The 21,221-nt window shown below is 39.6% G+C and overlaps 1 protein-coding gene across 1 annotated transcript in view; it reads left to right on the top strand.

Moving 5' to 3' along the window:
- The window catches only part of LOC124794953 (conserved oligomeric Golgi complex subunit 6), a 113,756-nt gene extending 94,931 nt beyond the window's left edge, over window positions 1-18,825 (top strand). Inside the window, exons 9-10 of the mRNA XM_047258668.1 lie at window positions 2,035-2,196; window positions 18,499-18,825. Coding sequence (XP_047114624.1) covers window positions 2,035-2,196; window positions 18,499-18,729 — 393 coding nt within the window. The 3' untranslated portion in view covers window positions 18,730-18,825. The remainder of the gene's footprint in view (window positions 1-2,034; window positions 2,197-18,498) is intronic.
- The last annotated feature ends 2,396 nt before the right edge of the window (window positions 18,826-21,221 follow it).

The following is a 21,221-nucleotide window of genomic DNA, read 5'->3' as shown; positions in this document are numbered from 1 at the left end:
TCAGCTTAACAGCAAACAGGCTAACACTGAGCTCAAGGTACAATTTGATGACAACATTCTCCATCACAGGTACCCCAAGTATCTTGGCATCACACTCGACCACACTCTACTTTATAAAAAACATCTGGAAAACACATCACCCGAGATAAAAACTCACAACAACATCATTCAGAGGCTGTGTGGTGCAACCTAGGGGCCTTCAGTGTGGAGACATTTCATACATCGCCTCTTGCACTGGTTTTTCAGCTGCAGAATATTGTGCTTCAGTGTGGTGTAATAGTTATCACACCAGCCTCATCAATACCTAGCTCAACAGCACACTGTGCATGATTACTGGTACAATCAGACAAACTCCTGTCTACTGGCTTCTGCTGCTAAGCAATATCTACGTACCACAGTTCCACAGAAACAAGACCCTGCTTAGAGATTTTCGCAATATACAAGAGAATAAGGAACTATCTATTCATCATGACATAACTATCTTATGAAGAAATAGGCTTCATTCAAGACACCTGCCACTTCTGTATGCTGAACAGTTAGCTACAAGTAACACCAAAGTAAGAGATTTTGGGAACAAGAACTGTCAACACACTGGATATTACCAGCAGCAGGAATGGTTCAAGAAATATAACTGATACTGTGTGTGTCTAATCTGACAGGAAACTGAGGGTAAAATTAAACATAATTCACACTGGATGCGGTCAGTACTCTGACTCACTCTATAAATGAGGTATTGTGTAGTCTCTTTAAGTTGTGACTGTGGTGCACTGAAACAATCTTATCAGACACACAAGAGATGAGTGTGTTCTACAATACTGTAAGGGCACTTGGAATGTTGTTATGAATGCCAATGCCACAGCAATGGAATGGATTAGAAACCTCAACATTAATATGTAGTAGATTTATTTTTGTTTTATGCAGTGACACTCATTACATGTAAATGTACTGCATCCATGTACCATATGGATGCTGATGATGATGATGATGATGATGATGATGATGACCTGACAAGTTTATTTTGGAGGATGTGAGCCAGGTGACTTCCATCGACTAATTGTTGTTTACTTTTTGGATTGTACCAATAACACCATCACTCGTTGTGTGTGATGATTCTTTGAAGGAATTAAGATTGTCCTTGAGCGTGTCCTACATTTCATGATGATAGGCTTGAATGTGCTAGTCCCTTTAATCACCAGTGAGAAGTCTGGATACAAATATTGTTGCTGCTCTTCAGATCCCCAAATCCCCAGATGCAAAATGTGTTGAATTGTGCTCCTGGACAATCCATATAAGCTTTAGAGTTGGTCAGTTGTCCTGCATCAGTCTTCACTGATGAGGTTGCAGACTTTGCCAATGTGTTCCTCAGTTCAAGCTTTTGGAAGGAAAACCATCTCCAGTAGCTGGTCCTCCCTTTTTTAACCGAGAAAACTATTCTTATACTTGATATTTACTAGGAGAATGTTAATTTATGCTGGTCGTGTCATAATGACTGTTTCTGCTACATTCTTGCCACATAAAAAAAAACTTAAGATGAATGTTGTTCGTGTGAATCACATATGCACTACAGGCACACATAAAGAACTGCCACAGCAGTCTGATGCAGCACAGCTACAACAACAGTTCCCTAGCAGCTCAGCCTGTTACTACAAATATATGATGTGCAGCATTATGAGTGTGGTTACTTTTGGTTTCCACCTTATAGTTGTATTTAAATGTAGGCAATTCCTTTTAGTTTCACAAATACAATCTCCAAGCAAATGATTGAACTACACTGGATTCCTGTCCACTTTACAATCGGAAAACTATTCAGAGGAAAACAAGTTCACACATTATGTGTGCTGTCAGATATAAGATTTAATAGGCCATCAATAATTTCACAGAAGTCATATTAAATATTAGGAATGAGTACTTTAAATGACAATAATAAATTCTTCTTTTATGTTCTAAATGTTTTGTTAGCATAGATTTTAGATCTAAGAACTCAACTTTATGATGTGCAGATTCCATGTAGAACCCTTCATTTTTATTTTGCAGGCTCATTCAGATGCTCAGATTGATACTCTCACTTCGGAACAAGCAAGCTGTTTTGTTGCAAATTTGAATCTTGGACCGATATACACCATTCTTCAGGAACAAACCAAGGGTCCATTGTCATCAGTGCCAGGAATGGAACAATCCAGTCTGAAAAATTTTTTGGTATGAGTAAACAACATATTTATTTAGTCAATATTATGAAAAGGATAGACTGCCACTCACCATGTAGCAGAGTTGCAGGTAGGCACAACAAAAAGAGTGTCAAACAAGTAAGGTTTTGGCCAAAAAGGCCTTCATCGTAATTAGACAACACACACGTGTGCACACAACTCTCACACTTAACAATAGTCTCTTGCTGCTTAGGCTAGACTGCTCGCAATCTGTCCTTTTCATAATATTTCATTATTCTAACCTGGAATTTCCATTGTTATATTTATTTAGTCATTTAAAGTTCAGGCAATTTTCTGCATTTGTGTTATGTTAATGAATGAATTTCTGAACATAATAAGTAAAAGCTGTGTGGATTAATAGAAAACAGTAGTCATGTTGTTAATTGTTAAGTAATATTCTATCTTGAATGTTTACATTAAGATTGACAAAGCAGCTGTGATACTACAGTAACTTTGACAGGAACAGTTATCACAATTACATGTACTGAAACAGCTGCAGACCCTCCTAAGCATGTAATGCACCATCGTTACTATTAAATTACCACAATCAGTAAACTGTTGTGTAGAAATTCATTCTTTCACTGGACAAAGTAAATGAATTGTTAACTGTTATTAAGTAAGTTAAAGTATGATGACACTCAAACCACCATAGCTGCTACATCTATTTCATCATTAGCTTCTTCTTCTTCTTCTTCTTCTTCTACTACTACTACTACTACTACTACTACTACTACTACTACTACTACTCAGTCCAGTCACATTCATGTGACCACCATGTATGAAGACGTCACATGCAATAACCACTCATGGGCAGCACTAGCAGTGGAGGCACTTGTATTGAAGTTCAGTGAGTGAACAGACCAACGAAAGTTACTGCGGAATTACAAGCATACGTCTCACATCAAGTTCCCCCTATAATTTTCTAACAAAGTTTTTAATCTGTCTCCCTTGGGGGGGGGGGGGGGGGGGGGGCCGCGCGCGTGCGCATGTGTATATCTGTCCTTTTTTCCCCCTAAGGTAAGTCATTCTGCTCCCGGGATTGGAATGACTCCTTACCCTCTCCCTTTAAACCCACATCCTTTAGTCTTTCCCTCTCCTTCCTTCTTTCCTGATGAAGCAACCGTTGGTTGCGAAAGCTTGAATTTTGTGTGTATGTTTGTGTGTCTATCAACACGCCAGCACTTTAGTTTGGTAAGTCACATCATCTTTGTTTTTAGATATATTTTTCCCACGTGGAATGTTTCCCTCTATTATATATATATATTTGGTTTCACATGTTTTACTCCCATAAATGTCAGGCCCTTCCCTGACTTAGTTTTGGCCAATTGTGTCTAAATTACATAATTAAAGTCTCATTTGCACATGCGGCACCTTCTAATTATACAACAATAGTCATTTTGCAGTATAACCTAACCAACTAGCAACAGTCTCACTCAGATGAACAATCATGTGACACTTTTATATTAAATCAGAAATCATTGTTAACTGTCCTACTTCACTGTCCATCTTCTCATTCACAGCAACACATCATCTCACCATTACATTATTACGGTTCAGACTAACAGGGGTTCCACGCTTGGAATATAGGCTTTGACTGTCTTTCATATTCAAGTTAATCTGCGCATGCATATGGTTTCATATTAAGTCACACACATTACTGCACAAGTGCATTGTGGGTATTTTGACTGACATGGCTTCCACGCTCGGAATCCTGAACAGACTGACTGAAAATGGCTTCAGTCCCAGTGCTTGTATAGCTTTGCAAAAATGGCTACTAAAGTTTCACATTGTTAAATATGTAATTTCAATCATTTACAAAATTAGAATTTTACGTCTCAAATTAATTGAATGGTGCAGAAAAATTGGTTTTGGTCTGAACTTTGTTACAATAAGAGTTCCGACTGAAATAAGCCTTCTTGATGAAGAAATGCAAGAACACCTAAATAAACAATACCATAAATAAAAGTGTTAATTACCCAGAAACTGATTAAGTGCTGATGTTCCTACCATGTTTTGGAAATTAGCTACAAGAATACTTTAAGGATTTCTGCAGTTTATTTTCCTAACATTATCAGTAATATATTAATTACTTCTGTTTACAAGTCAACAGTATGACTGGAATAGGAAATAATTACTATTAGTTAATTGAACAGAGCTTCCAAAAAAACTAGTCACGTGAAAGGGTTCAAGTTAATTAGGAAATTATTCTGACTAACATAATTTTGCAAAGTTGGGCCTGGTCTTATACTCAGAATTACAGAATGGCAGCTTTATCTTATGGCACATCTCTCACTAACACTAATGACACTAACACTAAAAAAAATGTAAGGAACCAAATAACAAAACAAAATGGGAATGGTTCCCAGCTTGCTTTGCTACAAGTAAATGAATGAGTGGCATAGCCCGGCTTTACGTGTCTTAAAGAAGAAACCAAGTATATTAAAAATTACCCACGTCTTGGTGACCTAGAACACAGAATATTGCTTTCTGATTAGTCTTTCATTCTCACCGCATGACGAAAAGAAAATGCAAATAGCTGTAATTTGATGTGAAAATGCTGTGTCAGTCTTTAATTAACTAGTAATTCAGACTTTCATGTGTGAGGCATGAATCTGTATAAAGTAGTTTATGAATAAGACAAGCGGAGGCATAAACTTAATTAATACAGTCTGAATAATTAATTATGTTGTGCACATTTAAGACCTTTGATGGAAGGCAATGTAGTGTTGGACAGTAGTAGACAGTTTTTCAAATAACTTCCGGGAATTCGGCCAGGTAACACTTTCAGCGACCACAGATATTTCGGCGGCAGAACACCCCGTCATTTTCAAGGCAAACTGCAACGGACAGGCGGCGTACATGCGAATTTAAAACCTCGGTTCTTGGACTGAAGCAGGAAAGATAACACATACACTGAACACTAGTGCCACCAAAGATGACCAAAGTCAAGAGCTATCAATAGTGAGACTATGAATTCATATGTGAGGTAGCATTGACTCTGTCCCTCTGTTTTTTGACAAGGGAGAGAGCCGGATTCCAAACAGAATTTAAACAGAAACCTCCATCCCTGCTAACCTAATAACACTGTCCCAATAGCTGGACATTCATGCCAATATCTCGGTGTTATTATATAACATGGGGTGACCTGTATCCAAGCAATGTTCGGCAATAGCAGATCTACTTGGCTGCTGTAATCTCGTGTGCTGTTTATGCTCAGTATGCTCCAACTACAAAGAATACAATATACACCCGCTTACGCAGTCCAATATCATCCTTAACGGAACTCAAAAGTGCTCTAATACTAGATGGAGGTCGGAAATCACATTTCACATTGTATTTCTGTAAAATACGACCGATCTTGTTGGACGTGTTTCCTACATAAGGCAAAAAGGCAGTAGACTTAGGTGTTGTCTCAGAATTATCATCAATCACCCGATGTACAGTCGGTTGATAGCGCAACGCACGTTTAATCTGTCTATCACTATAACCATTTTGATGAAATGATTGATTGATTGATTTCTTTATTAATCCACGTAACAATTTACATTGTGTGGATTTCGTCAGCAACATCATATACAATACAATATACCTACAATTTATACACATAATATTAATATTTACACACATTTTTAAGGTATCTTACATTAGTTTTATATCCTAATGTAATTTTCTTATAGTACTGAACAATTCTGGATTTCATATTATAATTTTTCCTTGTGTATTACAATGCAAGCGTAATTACATTATGTGTTTTAATTCAGATAGTCCATTACTGTGTAATAACTTTTATTGAATAAAAATTTTTTAGTTTTGTTTTGAACCTTCCAATTGTGTCAATATATTTTATATTTTGTGGTAATTTATTATATAATTTAACGGCATTGTACAACAAGCTCTACTGAGTTTTAAATTTTTTTTTTTCCTCTCTAAGAGCAGATTGTATTGGTTTCTAGTTTCATAACTGTGTACTAAAGAATTTTTAACATAGCAGTCAATTTTTTTTTTACATGCACAATACTTTGAAAAAAGTATTTACAGGGGACAGTTAGGATTTCCAGCTTTTGGAAATGTTCAAGGCAGTGAGCCCTACTACCGCTCTTGGTTATTATACGAATTGCTCTTTTCTGTAATTTGAAAACTATTTGAATATTTTTACAGTTGGCTCCCCAAAATATTATTCCATAGGTAATGACAGAGTGGATATAAGAAAAATATACATATCTGACACATGTAGTATCACACACTGCAGTCAGAATTCTAAGAGCATAGCATGCAGTAGCGACTCTTGTTATTAAGTATTTTAATATGTTCTTCCCACTTTAACTGACAGTCAACATGCATACCAAGAAATTTTATGTAGTCCACACATTCTGTAGTTTCATCATTTAACTTAAGGTTGTTATAGTGTGGTTTTTTGCAGACATAGAAGTTAACAGCATATATATATATATATATATATATATATATATATATATATATATATATATATAATGGAAGGAAACATTCCACGTGGGAAAAATTATATATAAAAACAAAGATGAGGTGACTTACCGAACAAAAGCGCTGGCAGGTCGATAGACACACAAACAAACACAAACATACACACAAAATTCAAGCTTTCGCAACAAACTGTTGCCTCATCAGGAAAGAGGGAAGGAGAGGGGAAGACAAAAGGAAGTGGGTTTTAAGGGAGAGGGTAAGGAGTCATTCCAATCCCGGGAGCGGAAAGACTTACCTTAGGGGGAAAAAAGGACAGGTATACACTCGCACACACGCACATATCCATCCACACATACAGACACAAGCAGACATATTTCAATGTCTGCTTGTGTCTGTATGTGTGGATGGATATGTGCGTGTGTGCGAGTGTATACCTGTCCTTTTTTCCCCCTAAGGTAAGTCTTTCCGCTCCCGGGATTGGAATGACTCCTTACCCTCTCCCTTAAAACCCACTTCCTTTCGTCTTCCCCTCTCCTTCCCTCTTTCCTGATGAGGCAACAGTTTGTTGCGAAAGCTTGAATTTTGTGTGTATGTTTGTGTTTGTTTGTGTGTCTATCGACCTGCCAGCGCTTTTGTTCGGTAAGTCACCTCATCTTTGTTTTTTTTTATATATATATATATATATATATATATATATAATTTTTTTTTTTTTTTTTAGTGGATGCCCACTCACGTACACTGTTTAGTGTTTGTTCGGCTTTTTCTTTCAGTGCATCTGGTGATTTGTCACTGATTAGAACATTTGAGTCATCTGCAAACAATATTGTTTGTCCATGCTTGAAGCTCTGAGGGAAGTCATTTATGTAAATGAGGAATAGTATTGGGACAAGGACACTACCCTGTGGGACACCTATATTTACATAATTTGGGTCTGAAGTATACTTTACGATATAGTTTGAGCAACTTGAAATACATGAGATTTCAGTTATCTGTCTTCTATTTTTTAGATATGACTGGAACCACTTTTTCACAAGTCCCCTTATTCCCAGTTCATCGAACTTATTTAACAATATGTTGTGGTCTACTGTATCAAACGCCTTAGTTAGATCAAGAAATATACCCGTTGTGTAGTTTCCTTTATCTAATGCTTCTAGAATGTGTATTATGAGGTGTGCTGTTGCTGATTCTGTGCTTTTCCCTGATCTAAATCCAAACTGGTCAACAGACAGTAAGTTGTATTTATTTAAATAATTCATTAGCCTATCTTTCATAATAGTTTCTAATATTTTTGCAAAGCATGAGAGTAGAGAAGTTGGCCTATAATTTTAAACTTCAAGATGGGACAGCTCAGCTGGCAAAGTCTCAGCGTCAGAAATGACATGTGCCCTGTGTACCAAGGTACAAAGTACCCCTTCACGCTGAGCTGGATGGTGACAACTATTAGCCTGTAAGTACAGGTCGGTGTGAGTACGTTTCCTGTAGACTGCATGTCCCAATGATCCATCATCTTTCCTCCTAACCAACACGTCAAGAAAGGGAAGGCAACCATCCTCTTCCACCTCCATCGTGAAACGAATGTTCGGGTGATCGAGTTCAGATGTTCTAGAAAGACATTCAAATTCTCCCTACCAAACAACGAAGGTATTGTCAACGTAGCTAAAGAAACAAGCGGGTTTCAAAGGTGCCGACTCCAATGCACGCTCCTCGAAGTCTTCCATAAACAAATTTGCGATCACAGGAGGCAACGAACTACCCATCGCAACTCCATCTGTCTGCTCGTAATAGTGGTCATTAAATAAAAAGTAAGTGGATGTCAACACATGCTGAAAGAGATTAGTTAATTCAGCACCAAACCTGGCCTCAATTAACCACAACGAATCAGACAGAGGAACACTAGTGAATAGAGAGACCACTTCGAAACTCACTAAAATATTAGTCATTCAACCACAGTCCCCCCCAAATGATGTAAAAAATCAGCTGAGTTTCTGATATGATGTTCACACCAACCTACTTGTGGACTCAACAGAGAAGCAAGATGCTTGGCTACATGATACGTCAGAGCGCCGATGATACTCACTATAGGACGGAAAGGAACCCCTCCCTTGTGAACCTTCGGAAGGCAGTATAACCTAGGGGGAATAGCACTATAGGTGTTCAGACTCTTGATAGTGTCCTGCGACAAACCACTTTACTTCAGGAGTCCACAAGTAGGTCGGTGTGAACATCATATCAGGAACTCAGCTGATTTTTTTACGTCGTTTGGGGGGACTGCGGTTGAATGACTCAGATATTTTAGTGAGTTTTGATGTGGTCTCTCTCTTCACTCATGTTCCTCTGTCTGATTCGTTGCGGTTAATTGAGGCCAGATTTGGTGCTGAATTAACTAATCGCTTTCGGCATGTGTTGACATCCACTTACTTTTTATTTAATGACCAGTATTACGAGCAGACAGATGAGTTGCGATGGGTAGTTCATTATCTCCTGTGATCACAAATTTGTTTATGGAAGACTTCGAAGAGTGTGCATTGGAGTCAGCACCTTTGAAACCCGCTTGTTTCTTTTGATACGTTGACGACACCTTCGTTGTTTGGCCTCATGGTAGGGAGAACTTGAATGTCTTTCTAGAACATCTGAACTCGATCCACCCGAACATTCGTTTTACGATGGAGGTGGAAGAGGATGGTTGCCTTCCCTTTCTTGACGTGTCGGTTAGGAGGAAGGATGATGGATCATTGGGACATGCAGTCTACAGGAAACGTACTCACACCGACCTGTACTTACAGGCTAATTGTTGTCACCATCCGGCTCAGCGTGAAGGGGTACTTCGTACCTTGGTACACAGGGCACATGTCGTTTCTGACGTTGAGAATTTGCCAGCTGAGCTGTCCCATCTTGAAGTTACATTTCGTCAAAATGGTTATAGTGATAGGCAGATTGAATGTGCATTGCACTATCGATCAACTGTACATCGGGTGATTGATGATAATTCTTAGCCAACACCTAAATCGACTGCCGTTTTGCCTTACGTAGGAAACACGTCCAACAAGATCGGTCGTATTTTACCGAAATACAATGTGAAATGTGTTTTCCGACCTCCATCTAAAATTAGAGCACTTTTGAGTTCTGTTAAGGATGATCTTGGACTGCGTAAGCGGGTGTATATCATATTCCTTGTAGCTGCGGCCTGGCATATATTGGTAGAACTATCAGGACCGTGGAGGACCGATGTACTGAGCATAAATGGCACACACGATTACAGCAGCCAAGTAGATCTGCTATTGCCAAACATTGCTTGGATACTAGTCACCCCATGTTATTATATAACACTGAGATATTGGCATGAATGTCCAGCTATTGCTACAGTGTTATTAGGGAGGCAGTTGAGATTAAATTAGCAAGCAACCTCGTTAGCAGGGATGGAGGTTTCTGTTTAAATTCTGTTAGGAATCCGGCTCTCTCCCTTGTCAAAAAACAGAGGGACAGAGTCAATGCTACCTCACCTGCGAATTCATAGTCTCACTATTGATAGCTCTGACTTTGGTCATCTGTGGTGGCACTAGTGTTCAGTGTGTGTGTTATCTTTCCTGCTTCACTCAGAGAACCGAGGTTTTAAATTTGCATGTACACCGCCTGTCCATTGCAGTTTGCCTTGAAAATGGCGGGGTGTTCTCCAGCCTAAATATCGGCAGTCGCTGAAAGTGTTACCTGGCTGAATTCCCAGAAGTTATTTGAAAGTTGTATACGCCAGGAGAAACTCGGGTCTCAGTAGTAGGTAGTGATGCAAGAAGACCTGTGCCATCTACTAAAAAAGAAATTAATAGACAATGGAAATATGTTTCACTCACCAGCACTGGAAATGTTGTGAAGACAGATACTGGATTCACAAAAGACCTTCATTTCTTCCAGACAAGTGCACCAACAGTTACAAAATTGCTTGTCAAGGACACACACTTGGAATATTACAGACATGACACAACATGACGTGAACACTGACTATTTACTTAATGGCCAACATGAAATTGTTACACAACCAAAACCTGGTGTTGTCTAGATCAGATTGTTGTTGGCATCATGTTATGAATACCTGCATTCTTAGTGTTTGATGAACTTATACAACGTGTTTAGAACTTGTCAAAATGATATGCAGACACACTAGGTGCTGTGCTTGTGAGTAACTGTTTTCAGAGTGATCCCAAATGAATAAAGCCAATATGAATACTACATGTGAGTCTATTATAGATAAATTACATTAAGATTAAAGTTGTCATAGTTATGAAAGAAAAGTACAGACTCACATAAAACTCGTGAGAATTCTAAATGAATTTTAAGTAAAATAATAATTATTTGTATTAATATTAATGGATAACTGCCTGAGACTCCATTTTATCAATGAGCTACCCGTTTTTCCATCTAGCACTGTGCTGTGATGGTGAGGTGCGAGGATTTCAATGTGTACCAGAACTACAGCCACGTACTCTGCCTGTCCAGAGATTTCTGGGACGTATTTCATTCCTGGTGCACAAGTGACATCAGCGCGACATCAGCGCAGAACTACCACAATAGCTTTAACTAACAACTAATGTAAAACAACTGCTGTGCATACATCCAGTCAGTTGGGAGCGGGGGGTGTTAAGCAGTCGATGTGTGGCTGTAACGTGTCACTTGCTGTCACAAAACGGAATGGAGCAACAAAGTGAACATTTCTCAATCAAGGGTTCAGGCATTCATCAGAATGCTTTGAAGAAAAGAAAAGTGTGTGCAAAGTTGTCCCAAGCACCTTGACTCCTGAACAGAAACAGTGATGCACGGATGCCTGCCATTACTTAATTGAAATGTAAAACATGGGCAGTTCCTTTTTAGAAAAAATAATTTCTGGTTATGAGACTTCATGTTAACTGTATGGGTGCAGAAGTGGTAGCCTGGTCCAAATGGTCGAAGATGGACATCAGAAGGAAGTGGTTTCGAAATGAAAGAATGAAATTAACTGAATTTTGGTTATATTCTGAAAGTACGAGTTACAGATGGGCTCACATGTGGTGGGAGTAGAGGATGACAGCCAATCTGGGTGGTCAAGTAAAATAGAGGGAATAATAAGTGTGAGAAGAGGTGGTCCATGTTCAAGTTAGCTGGTGACCGTTTCTGAAGAACAGAGTCAGAGATGGGTGACATAAGCCATCCACTCTGTAGATGACTAAATACTAGGAGAGACAAGAGGCAGACAGCATAAAGTTGTCTGCACTGTAAAAAGGATCAAACACAAGAGAGCACCTAAGCTGTGCCCTACCCTCACAGCCAGTAACCACACACGAGTTGTTTCCCACGTATCCTGTTGATAACGTGGGTGGTATGTGTAGCTGGTTTTGTCAGCAAAGAATGAAAGGGTTGTATAATGCCAATGCCTCAGGCACTGTACAGGAGCAAGAAGTGGAGCTGGGAGAGTGTTTGGAAGACACAGCTGACACATTCAAATTAAATTTTTGTGTAAAAATCCTAAAATATGCTCAGACTTGCTAGTAGTCTTGTACATCCTTGCCTCCTTTGCCACAGGGATCTGTGGTTCCTCACAATTTCGTGGATAGACTTGCCCAGGAAGGATACCTACAGCTCTAGAGGGTAAATTTTTATTGATACTTCAGATTTGTCAAAAGGGTTTGTTACAATAACACTCTTATTGTTGGGGCAGTTCAAAAATGAAATAATTTTTACATGTTAACAGAATCTTCTGTCGGTTCTTGGTAGAACAGCATTATAGTAAATGAAGAGCACCATTTTGGTTTTGTTCTACAAACAAAGGCAAACTGGTGCTCTTCATTTATTAATTTTTACATTGTATGCTTCACATAAAACTTCCTGAAAAACTTAATAGTAACACTTCAGTTATTAAAGATTAAACTAGTGGGTGTTTTCACTGGAAATATCTGCTAATTGTAAATGCTCTCAGAGATACTGGTAAAAATAGCCTTAAACACACTGGCACTTCGTTAATCATAAACAAAATCTACACCATATTTCCATTAATAAAATTACTGTTTGCTAAATATTGTAGTGCTTGCTAAAAGAAAACATATATCCTATAAAAGGACACAACTATTCACAATGCACTAGTCACCCTACAAAGTCTCTTCATCGTTCACTTACATTCACATCTTCATAGTGCACTGCTTATGTACAAATCCTATACCCTAGATTTACATAAACTAATGTCTAATCCTAAAATTTCTGGTAAAGTAACAAACATAAAGATAAGAGTGACCTAATACCCGTAACTTAGGCAATGGAATAATAACATGCAATAAAAGATGATGCATATCTAAAAGCAGAGTCATGGCATTAGTATTGCAAGAAAAAAGAGGGAGGGGAAGCTCAATGCTTTAAATTTATGTTGCTGGAAAAATGTGATAGAAAAATCAGTACTTCCAGAAGGATTCACCATAATCTATCAGTCATCAACAGTAGACACATCAATACAGAAGCACTAATGGTATGCAGAAAGATAAGAATGAACAGGGGCAGGCGAAAATTAACAGGACAGTGCCAGATGTCAATTGCCCACCAATGTAAAATCACAATGCACACCAGCAATACAGTTTACAGTAGGAAGCTTCATCATCTTACCTGCTGACAAAGGAAATGCTACTGTGCTTCTCTCACGCACAGAATATGATAGCAAGATATACAAACTGCTCGACGATCCTGTATACAGTAAATTAAAAAGAGATCCAACCGATAGGATACAGAGAGAGTCTTTGCAACTCATCAGGAAGAGCTTGATTCTAATGCAAGTCACCAATGCTTTGTGTTAATAGGAGTACCTACTTATTTTGTTGGCGAATATTTGACATCACTATAGGGACGTCTCGTAGGCAAGTGCAACATCATATTCGAAACTCTGAAGATTTCATAGGTCATCTGAAAACTCTTAGACAGCAATTGTTGCATCTCTTAGTAAGTTTTGATGTTGTCCTTATTTACAAAGGTGCCCTTGCAGGAGTCTTTAGAACTCATTAGCAACAAGTTTGAGGAGCACATAGTGGCATTATTTAAACACGTGCTTACTTCAACATACTTTTTATTTCATGACCAATATTTTGAACAAGTGGATGGTGTCAGAATGGAAAGCCCTCTCTCCTGTGGTGGCCAATTATTTTATGGAGGACTTTGAAGAAAAAGCTCTACAGTCAGCCACTCTCAAACCTTCTTGTTTTCTGTGGTTTGTAGATGATACATTTGTGGTGTGACCACATGGACTTGATGCCTACGTTTCTTCAGAATTTAAATTCGCTACATCCAAATATAAACTTCACAGTGGGAGTGGAAAAAGATGATACTTTAACTTTTCTTAATGTTTTGGTACAAAGGAAAGCAGATGGAACCTTGGGACACAGTGTCTACTGCAAGCCAATGCATACAGATCTATATTTGCAGGCCACAAGCTACCATCATCCTGCACAATGCAGGAGTGCATTACGTACGTTAGTTCATGGAGTGCATGTGGTATGTATTCCAGAAAGCCTGCCAAATGACATCCAACATTTGAACACACTGTTCTGACAAAAAGATCTTTTTGAGAGACAGTTATGTAATTCATTTAGGCCCAGGGGCATTCAATCCATGGAGCAGAATGAAGATACGAAGACACTCACCACTTTGGTCTTTTTGCCATATTTTGGTGCCATGTCAAGAATCATTGGAGTTCTCAGAAGATGTGACATTAACTGTGTTTTTTGACCAACTGCAAATCTGAGGAACCTGTTGGGTTTGGTTAAGGATGATCTTGGGTGAGGAAACGTGGAGTGTAAAAGATTCCTTGTCGGTGTGGGGTGGCATATATGGGCCAGACATGTCGCACAATACAAGAATGCTGCAATGAACATCAGCGTCTTTCATGCCTACGTCAACCAGAAAAGTCAGCAATTGCAGAACACTGTCTGAATACAGGACGTTGCATGATTTTTGAAAAGACAGAAGTTTTATCCCCAGCATAGTCTTTCTGGGATTGTGTCATTAAGGAAGCAATACATATCTGTACAGCTGATAATCTCATCAACAGCGATGTGGGATTTTAGCTGAGCATAGCCTGGAACCCTAAGTTGGCTGCTATTAAATCATGACAAGATGACCAAGATTTTTTTCGATTACAGACCCGTCATAATATTGGTGTAGTATAGCTTTGTAGTGAGTGATGTCTGGCCACACAGTTGGTAAACATAGCATACAGCGTACGTGCATGAGGGCCTCTCTGCGATTGTCAGCAGCGGGCATTTGAGTATAGCGCCATCTATCTGCAAATCCAGAATGAAATTTTCACTCTGCAGCGGAGTGTGCGCTGATATGAAACTTCCTGGCAGATTAAAACTGTGTGCCCAACCGAGACTCACTCGGGACCTTTGCCTTTCGCGGGCAAGTGCTCTACCATCTGAGCTACCGAAGCATGACTCACGCCCGGTCCTCAAAGCGCACACTCCACTGCAGAGTGAAAATTTCATTCTGGAAACATCCCCCAGGCTGTGGCTAAGCCATGTCTCCGCAATATCCTTTCTTTCAGGAGTGCTAGTTCTGCAGGGATCGCAGGAGAGCTTCTGTAAAGTTTGGAAGGTAGGAGACGAGGTACTGGCAGAAGTAAAGCTGTGAGTACCGGACGTGAGTCGTGCTTCGGTAGCTCAGATGGTAGAGCACTTGCCTGCGAAAGGCAAAGGTCCCGAGTTCGAGTCTCGGTCGGGCACACAGTTTTAATCTGTCAGGAAGTTTCATATCTGCAAATCGTTGCACATGCATGATTTTCACACCTGCACTTTCTTTGCACATGTGTTCTATACACAGGGTTGTTGAAGTCCAGATACTGTGAGTCACACCTAGCCACCAGCTAGGTTAACCACATGAAGATGTCGGACAGTTGCTGAGGAAGTATTTTGGAATTTGCACATCATCATTTAATGGCAAACTTTTGAAGAATATTCCTGAGGTTACTTTATGATTGTGTTATCTTAGGTGTTCTGCAAATGTACGAGGGCGGTTCAGAAAGTAACCTCCGATTGGTCACAGTGCGGGTTGTGGGGGGAGTAGCGACGCCATCTGTGCGTTCACGCACTCAACAGGTCAGTCGGCATCAAGCCGTGGTCGAGTGAACGTCGTACCTGCGCTAGTTTAGTTTTTGTGGCAGTTTGAAATGTGTGCTGCAATAGAAAACCCCGCCAAATGTGAAGTGCGTGCTGTCATAAGGTTTTTTACAGCCAAAGGATATTCTGCAGCAGCTATTCATCGTGAGCTTTGTGCCGTGTACGGACCAAGAGTTATAAGTGAAGGAGTTGTCCGTGAATGGGTACGTTTATTTAAAAGTGGACGAGAAAACGTTCATGATGAAGAGAGGAGTGGTAGACCATCATTGGTGACTGACGAACTCGTTCAGACAGTTGATGCAAAAGTTCGTGAAAATCGACGTTTCTCAATGTCGGAGTTGTCTACTGGTTTTCCACAGATTTCTAAGACTCTAGATAGTGACAGCAAAATTGGGTTACCGTAAGTTCTGTGCACGATGGGTGCCCAAAATTCTTACCAACCACCACAAAACTCAAAGAATGGCCTCTGCATTACACTTTCTGTCACGTTATGAGGACGAAGGAGAACCATTGTTAAACAGAATCGTGACCAGTGACGAAACCTGGATTAAGTACGTGAACCCTGAGACAAAAGAACAATCAAAGATGTGGGCACATTCAAATTCGCCTACCAAACCAAGAAAAGCCTCGCAAGATTTTTCTGCCAGAAAACTGATGGCAACGGTGTTTTGGGATGCCAAAGGGGTGTTGTTGGTTGAATTCATGGAACGTGGTACGACCATTAATCAAGACGTGTACTGTGAAACAATAAAAAAGTTACGACGGGCTATACAGAACAAACGCCGTGGTATGCTGACTTCCGGTATCGTTTTTTTGCACGATAACGCCCGTCCTCACTCTGCTCGCAGAACAACGGCCCTTCTTGAGTCCTTCAAGTGGGACGTTATCAACCATCCACCTTACAGCCCAGACCTGGCGCCAAGTGATTATCACCTCTTCATGCATTTGAAGAAATGGCTCGGGTCACAGCGGTTTGATGACGACGAAGAGCTCAAAGATGCGGTCACAGGCTGGCTCCAGGCACAAGCGGGTGATTTTTATGCAGAAGGAATTTCAAAGCTTGTGAAGAGATACGATAAGTGCCTCAATCGCTACGGAGACTATGTAGAAAAATAGTGCAAAGATGTAGTTGTAAGATGTATATATTAAAATCTTTTTATTTAACTTGGTGTATTTTTTTAAATCAACCGGAGGTTACTTTCTGAACGGCCCTCGTAGATTGGTTTGGTCCATACTTTCAGGCTCTTATATGTTCTTTGTATCTGACATGAAACATTTTGCCTGTTTGTCCTGTGTATCTGCCATCACAAGTATTACACTGTAATTAATATACAACTCCTTTCTGGTATATGACTATGAGAGCCAGCAAGTATGGGACAAACCACTCCACATTTGCAGAACACAATCACAACCCATCCCCTAGAGAAGACGACATGTAAATAATTAGAATCAACAATAAAAAAAACACCTTCTAACTATACAAGAAAATTACCACTACAAAAAATCAAAGCAGAAAAAAATACCTGCTTGAATGATGAAGTACATATGACAAACAACTCACTGTTTATAGTAACAGATAAAATAATGGAGTAAAACTCCAACAGAGGATTATTATCACAATAATACCACCCAAAAACTTTCTACTCACTTGTCCCTTGAAACCCTCCACAAAACATTTAAACCAAACCTCAAATCAGCTGAACATCAAAACTTTCAACCAGTCTCTGACAGCTATTACATTTGCGTTCAGCTATATGTAACTTGCCCGAAAATAAACACACACACACACACACACACACACACACACACACACACACACACACACACACACACACACACACACACACACAGAGAGAGAGAGAGAGAGAGAGAGAGAGAGAGAGAGAGAGAGAGAGAGAGAATGCAGCTATTCATTGATTTAGCCACAATTCTGTTCAGTGCCCTTTGTCCACCATTTTCTAGTGAGTAAATTCCATCTCTGAAGTGCAGTTCTGGAATGTCTGGTAACAGCCCTTGTTTAACTACCATAACTTCTTCATTGGACTCAAAATGTTTTTCAACTGCAAACAGCTTCAGGTGTGAGAGAGCATAAACCTGTTGAATAAGGTTGACGTAATATTGTTTTGCACATGCCATTGCCTTCCAATCTCTCTTGAGTATAGGTAGATTGTTGTTTTGCTATCTAGAGCTTATGTTTTTACAATCAGTCTCTCTGTATCTCCTCCATGTCCAAACAACATTGCTTAGGTTCACTCCGAGACACCTGGATACTTTTACAATCCAGAGCTTATGTATTTTTATGATCCGGAATCAACAATCCTACTGTCCATATTTAGCTTCCCACAGCTTCATCTTGTTCCCTCGGATCAAAAGATACCTATGAGGACACTGTTTCAGGTCAGTTCAGGTGATAAGTGACTTTTACATGCTGCTTCAATAGCCTTTGCATTCCAGGGGGTATATGAAGACAGGAAAAAGTGCTTGCAACAGTGTGTTGATGCAGAAGGTTTCTGTGTTGAAGAATATAACTCACTGTACATTTATCCTTATTTATTTTTTTACTCATTTCAGTACTTACTTGACAAATATAGTGTGCACCACCATTCATCCTTTTTATATTTTAAAAAAAGTGTTAATTATGTCAGATTTACACTCTCTTAGTATAGTTATATATTGATGTAATTTTTAAAATTATTATTCCACATTTCATGTAAAACCTTTCTTTTTTTTCCTTGCAGAGCAAGCTGGAGAACTTTGTCAACCTGCCAGATGTGTTTGTTTTACCACAGGTCAACATGCTTCTTAGCAGCAGTCATCGAACAGCTGTACAAAGACGAGCATATGAAGTAATAGCTGCTATTTATCGCCAATTATATGAAGCTGTTCATAATCCAGCTAATGAGTACCAAAATCCAGATGCTTTAATGTCCATTCCACCAGAGAAGATACTTGAAAAACTTCTGGGGTGAAAACACTACACAATTTTCATATTGTCATTTGTAAACAGATTTGTATAAACATATTTTGTGTGCCACTGTATATAAATAAAGTGTTTATTGTAGCAACTGATTTGTTTTCTACTTGAGTTGAAGTGTGGGTCTTTTCCTCAAGTAGGTTTTGATCATTGTTGACAGCAGTGAAAAATTAGAAATGAATCTAATGCCAAGGGTGATGCATGGTGCCCACTGTTGCCTCTAGCGCTGCGTATGGGATAGTTACTCCATTACTGTGGCAGACACAGAGTTAGAAGTGCAAGGGTGATTTGTACTTCATTTATTGACCAATTGTTCCAAATATCAGTACAGTGAGAGGTCCTTTCCTATCCTGAAATCATGTTACAGCATCTGTCTCTAATGGTATCACAGTGCCTATGGCTTTCACTAACTTCTTAGGGAACTCTGTCTGTATCATTCTTGAAACATCAGGTGGCAGCTCTCTTAAAAATGCAGCTGGTGCCTTCTGTGCTGCCTCTTGTAAGAAGACCCTGTTGATATTATTGTTGTCCATAAACTGATATGTGCTGATGTTTAGCTTCCTAATTCTGTCTGCAAAGTTATCAGTGAACTTATTTTTGCAGCACATTGTTCAATTGCTCTATGTAATATGTAGAACTATTTTTCCTCCTGTAGCACTGTATCAAATGTCTGCACATTCCTAAATTTGTGATACACTTTATTGTCTCCCACTAAATGTAACTTGTCTGTGTATAATATTCGCTCTTCTGACCAATACCCTAGCTCTTTGGCTGTTAACAGATTGTTTATGTATGCCATCATGCCCCTTCCTGCATTACCTGAAAAAGGAGAGACCAGTATTGTTTTTTCTAGAGTCTTGGAGAGGTATGAACATACTATATAAGGATTTTTCCCTCCTATCTTCCTTTAATCCATCCAATCGCTTGTTTTGCTCTGTAGGGTCTGCCTGCATTTGCATCTTCTGATTCAATAAGGTCTGAATCACCTGTATGGTGTTACCCTTCTTAACCTCCAATTCATATGCTGCAAAGCCTATGTTTAGGGAAAAGAGAAAATTTAACAATGAAGGAACCAATTACCAATACAAGTCATGTTTCCTGCCACTGATCACATCTGAAACACTTACTATTTAGTGCCACTCTTGGTTAGCTCTGAGTACACTTAACCGGGCATAAACCTCCATCCTGTGGTGTAAGCTCTGGGCAGTTAAACTGTGTGTGCCCAACCCTATCGTATGGAAAACAGTTAATCTTCACTCACAACACTGAGATGATGCTGGAGAATTTTGCTCCACAATGTCCCTCAATGGTATTGGCACTTGTGACCCCAATGATACGTGCTAGGCACTGTTGCATATAGTGCAACCTGTGGGGTGGATCCTCAAGTGCTGTGATGAATATGGAGTTAGGAATGCAAGAACAGTTTGTACTTTGACTCCAACCATCAGTACAGTACTCACCACCATGGTGTGACCAGTCTCCAACAGGAACTGTGTGACATCCATACAGTGGAGTGCTGAGGCAGCAGTTGGCTTCTTCACATCCTTGCTGACCACATAGTGTGTCTACTCTGCTATGATAAGACAGGATTTGGTGTATGACACCTGCAGCCTGTGGTGGCTGGCAGAAATAGGCAGGTACCAAGAGTTGACCTCAGGACCCTCGGATGCTGCCTGGCATGTCAGACAATGGCAGCCACCAAGCGGCCTCGCCCAGTGGCTCCTTTTCGAAGGCCAGAACTGTCAATCTGGCTTGTAGCTCCAGCTTGTAGAGCTCTTGCTGAGGGCCAGTGTGGACTAGCAGTGCTTTCAACTGATGACAGCATCAGTAGAATACAGGGTGCCGAAGTATAATTTTGGCACCTGAGCTGGCGGTATGTTGTCACAGGAGGCAGTTTCCCTTCATGTATTGAGCTGTGAAAACACAGTGCTGAGCTACACCACATAGCAATATGGGGTGCCCCCAATGGCAGAAAACAGCATTGTTGGTTTTGTGGTGACCTAGTGACACCTATATCCACCATTAGTATAACAGCAAGCTCCAGAATTGTGACAGTGGATGACCTGCATGTAATTAGACTGGTTGCAAAGGCAAGGACAGTATAAAAAGGCAGGTGCAAGCTACCTATTTACAGCAGATGCTCATAGAATTAGTCGTAAGGAACATTTGTGTTGTGTGTTGGCAGATACCTTTGAAATTGCTGAACCTGTTTTGACGAAGAGAAATTTACCACAGATATTTATGAATATTTTAAAAGTGAGCACTGAGAGACCTGTTGAAGAAATTTTTCAATGGTTTGTTTGGAATAACCAATGGGTGTAATTTGGATATTCTGCCATGTAAATTGCATAGTTATGTTTTGTTGTACGTCATTGAGAGTGATGCAGAGCCTCTGACCAGTTGTAATGAAAATGCATTGTCATTTATTATTCATTTGTATTGGTGGTCAAAATGTCCCAAGAAGATTGATAATATGTTCCCTTGCCA

This window comes from Schistocerca piceifrons, chromosome 4 (genome assembly GCF_021461385.2).
Source record: "Schistocerca piceifrons isolate TAMUIC-IGC-003096 chromosome 4, iqSchPice1.1, whole genome shotgun sequence".
In the NCBI taxonomy this organism is placed as follows: Eukaryota; Metazoa; Arthropoda; class Insecta; order Orthoptera; family Acrididae; genus Schistocerca; species Schistocerca piceifrons.
Note: the sequence above shows the minus strand (reverse complement) of the source record. Positions and strands in the feature narration are given on the sequence as shown.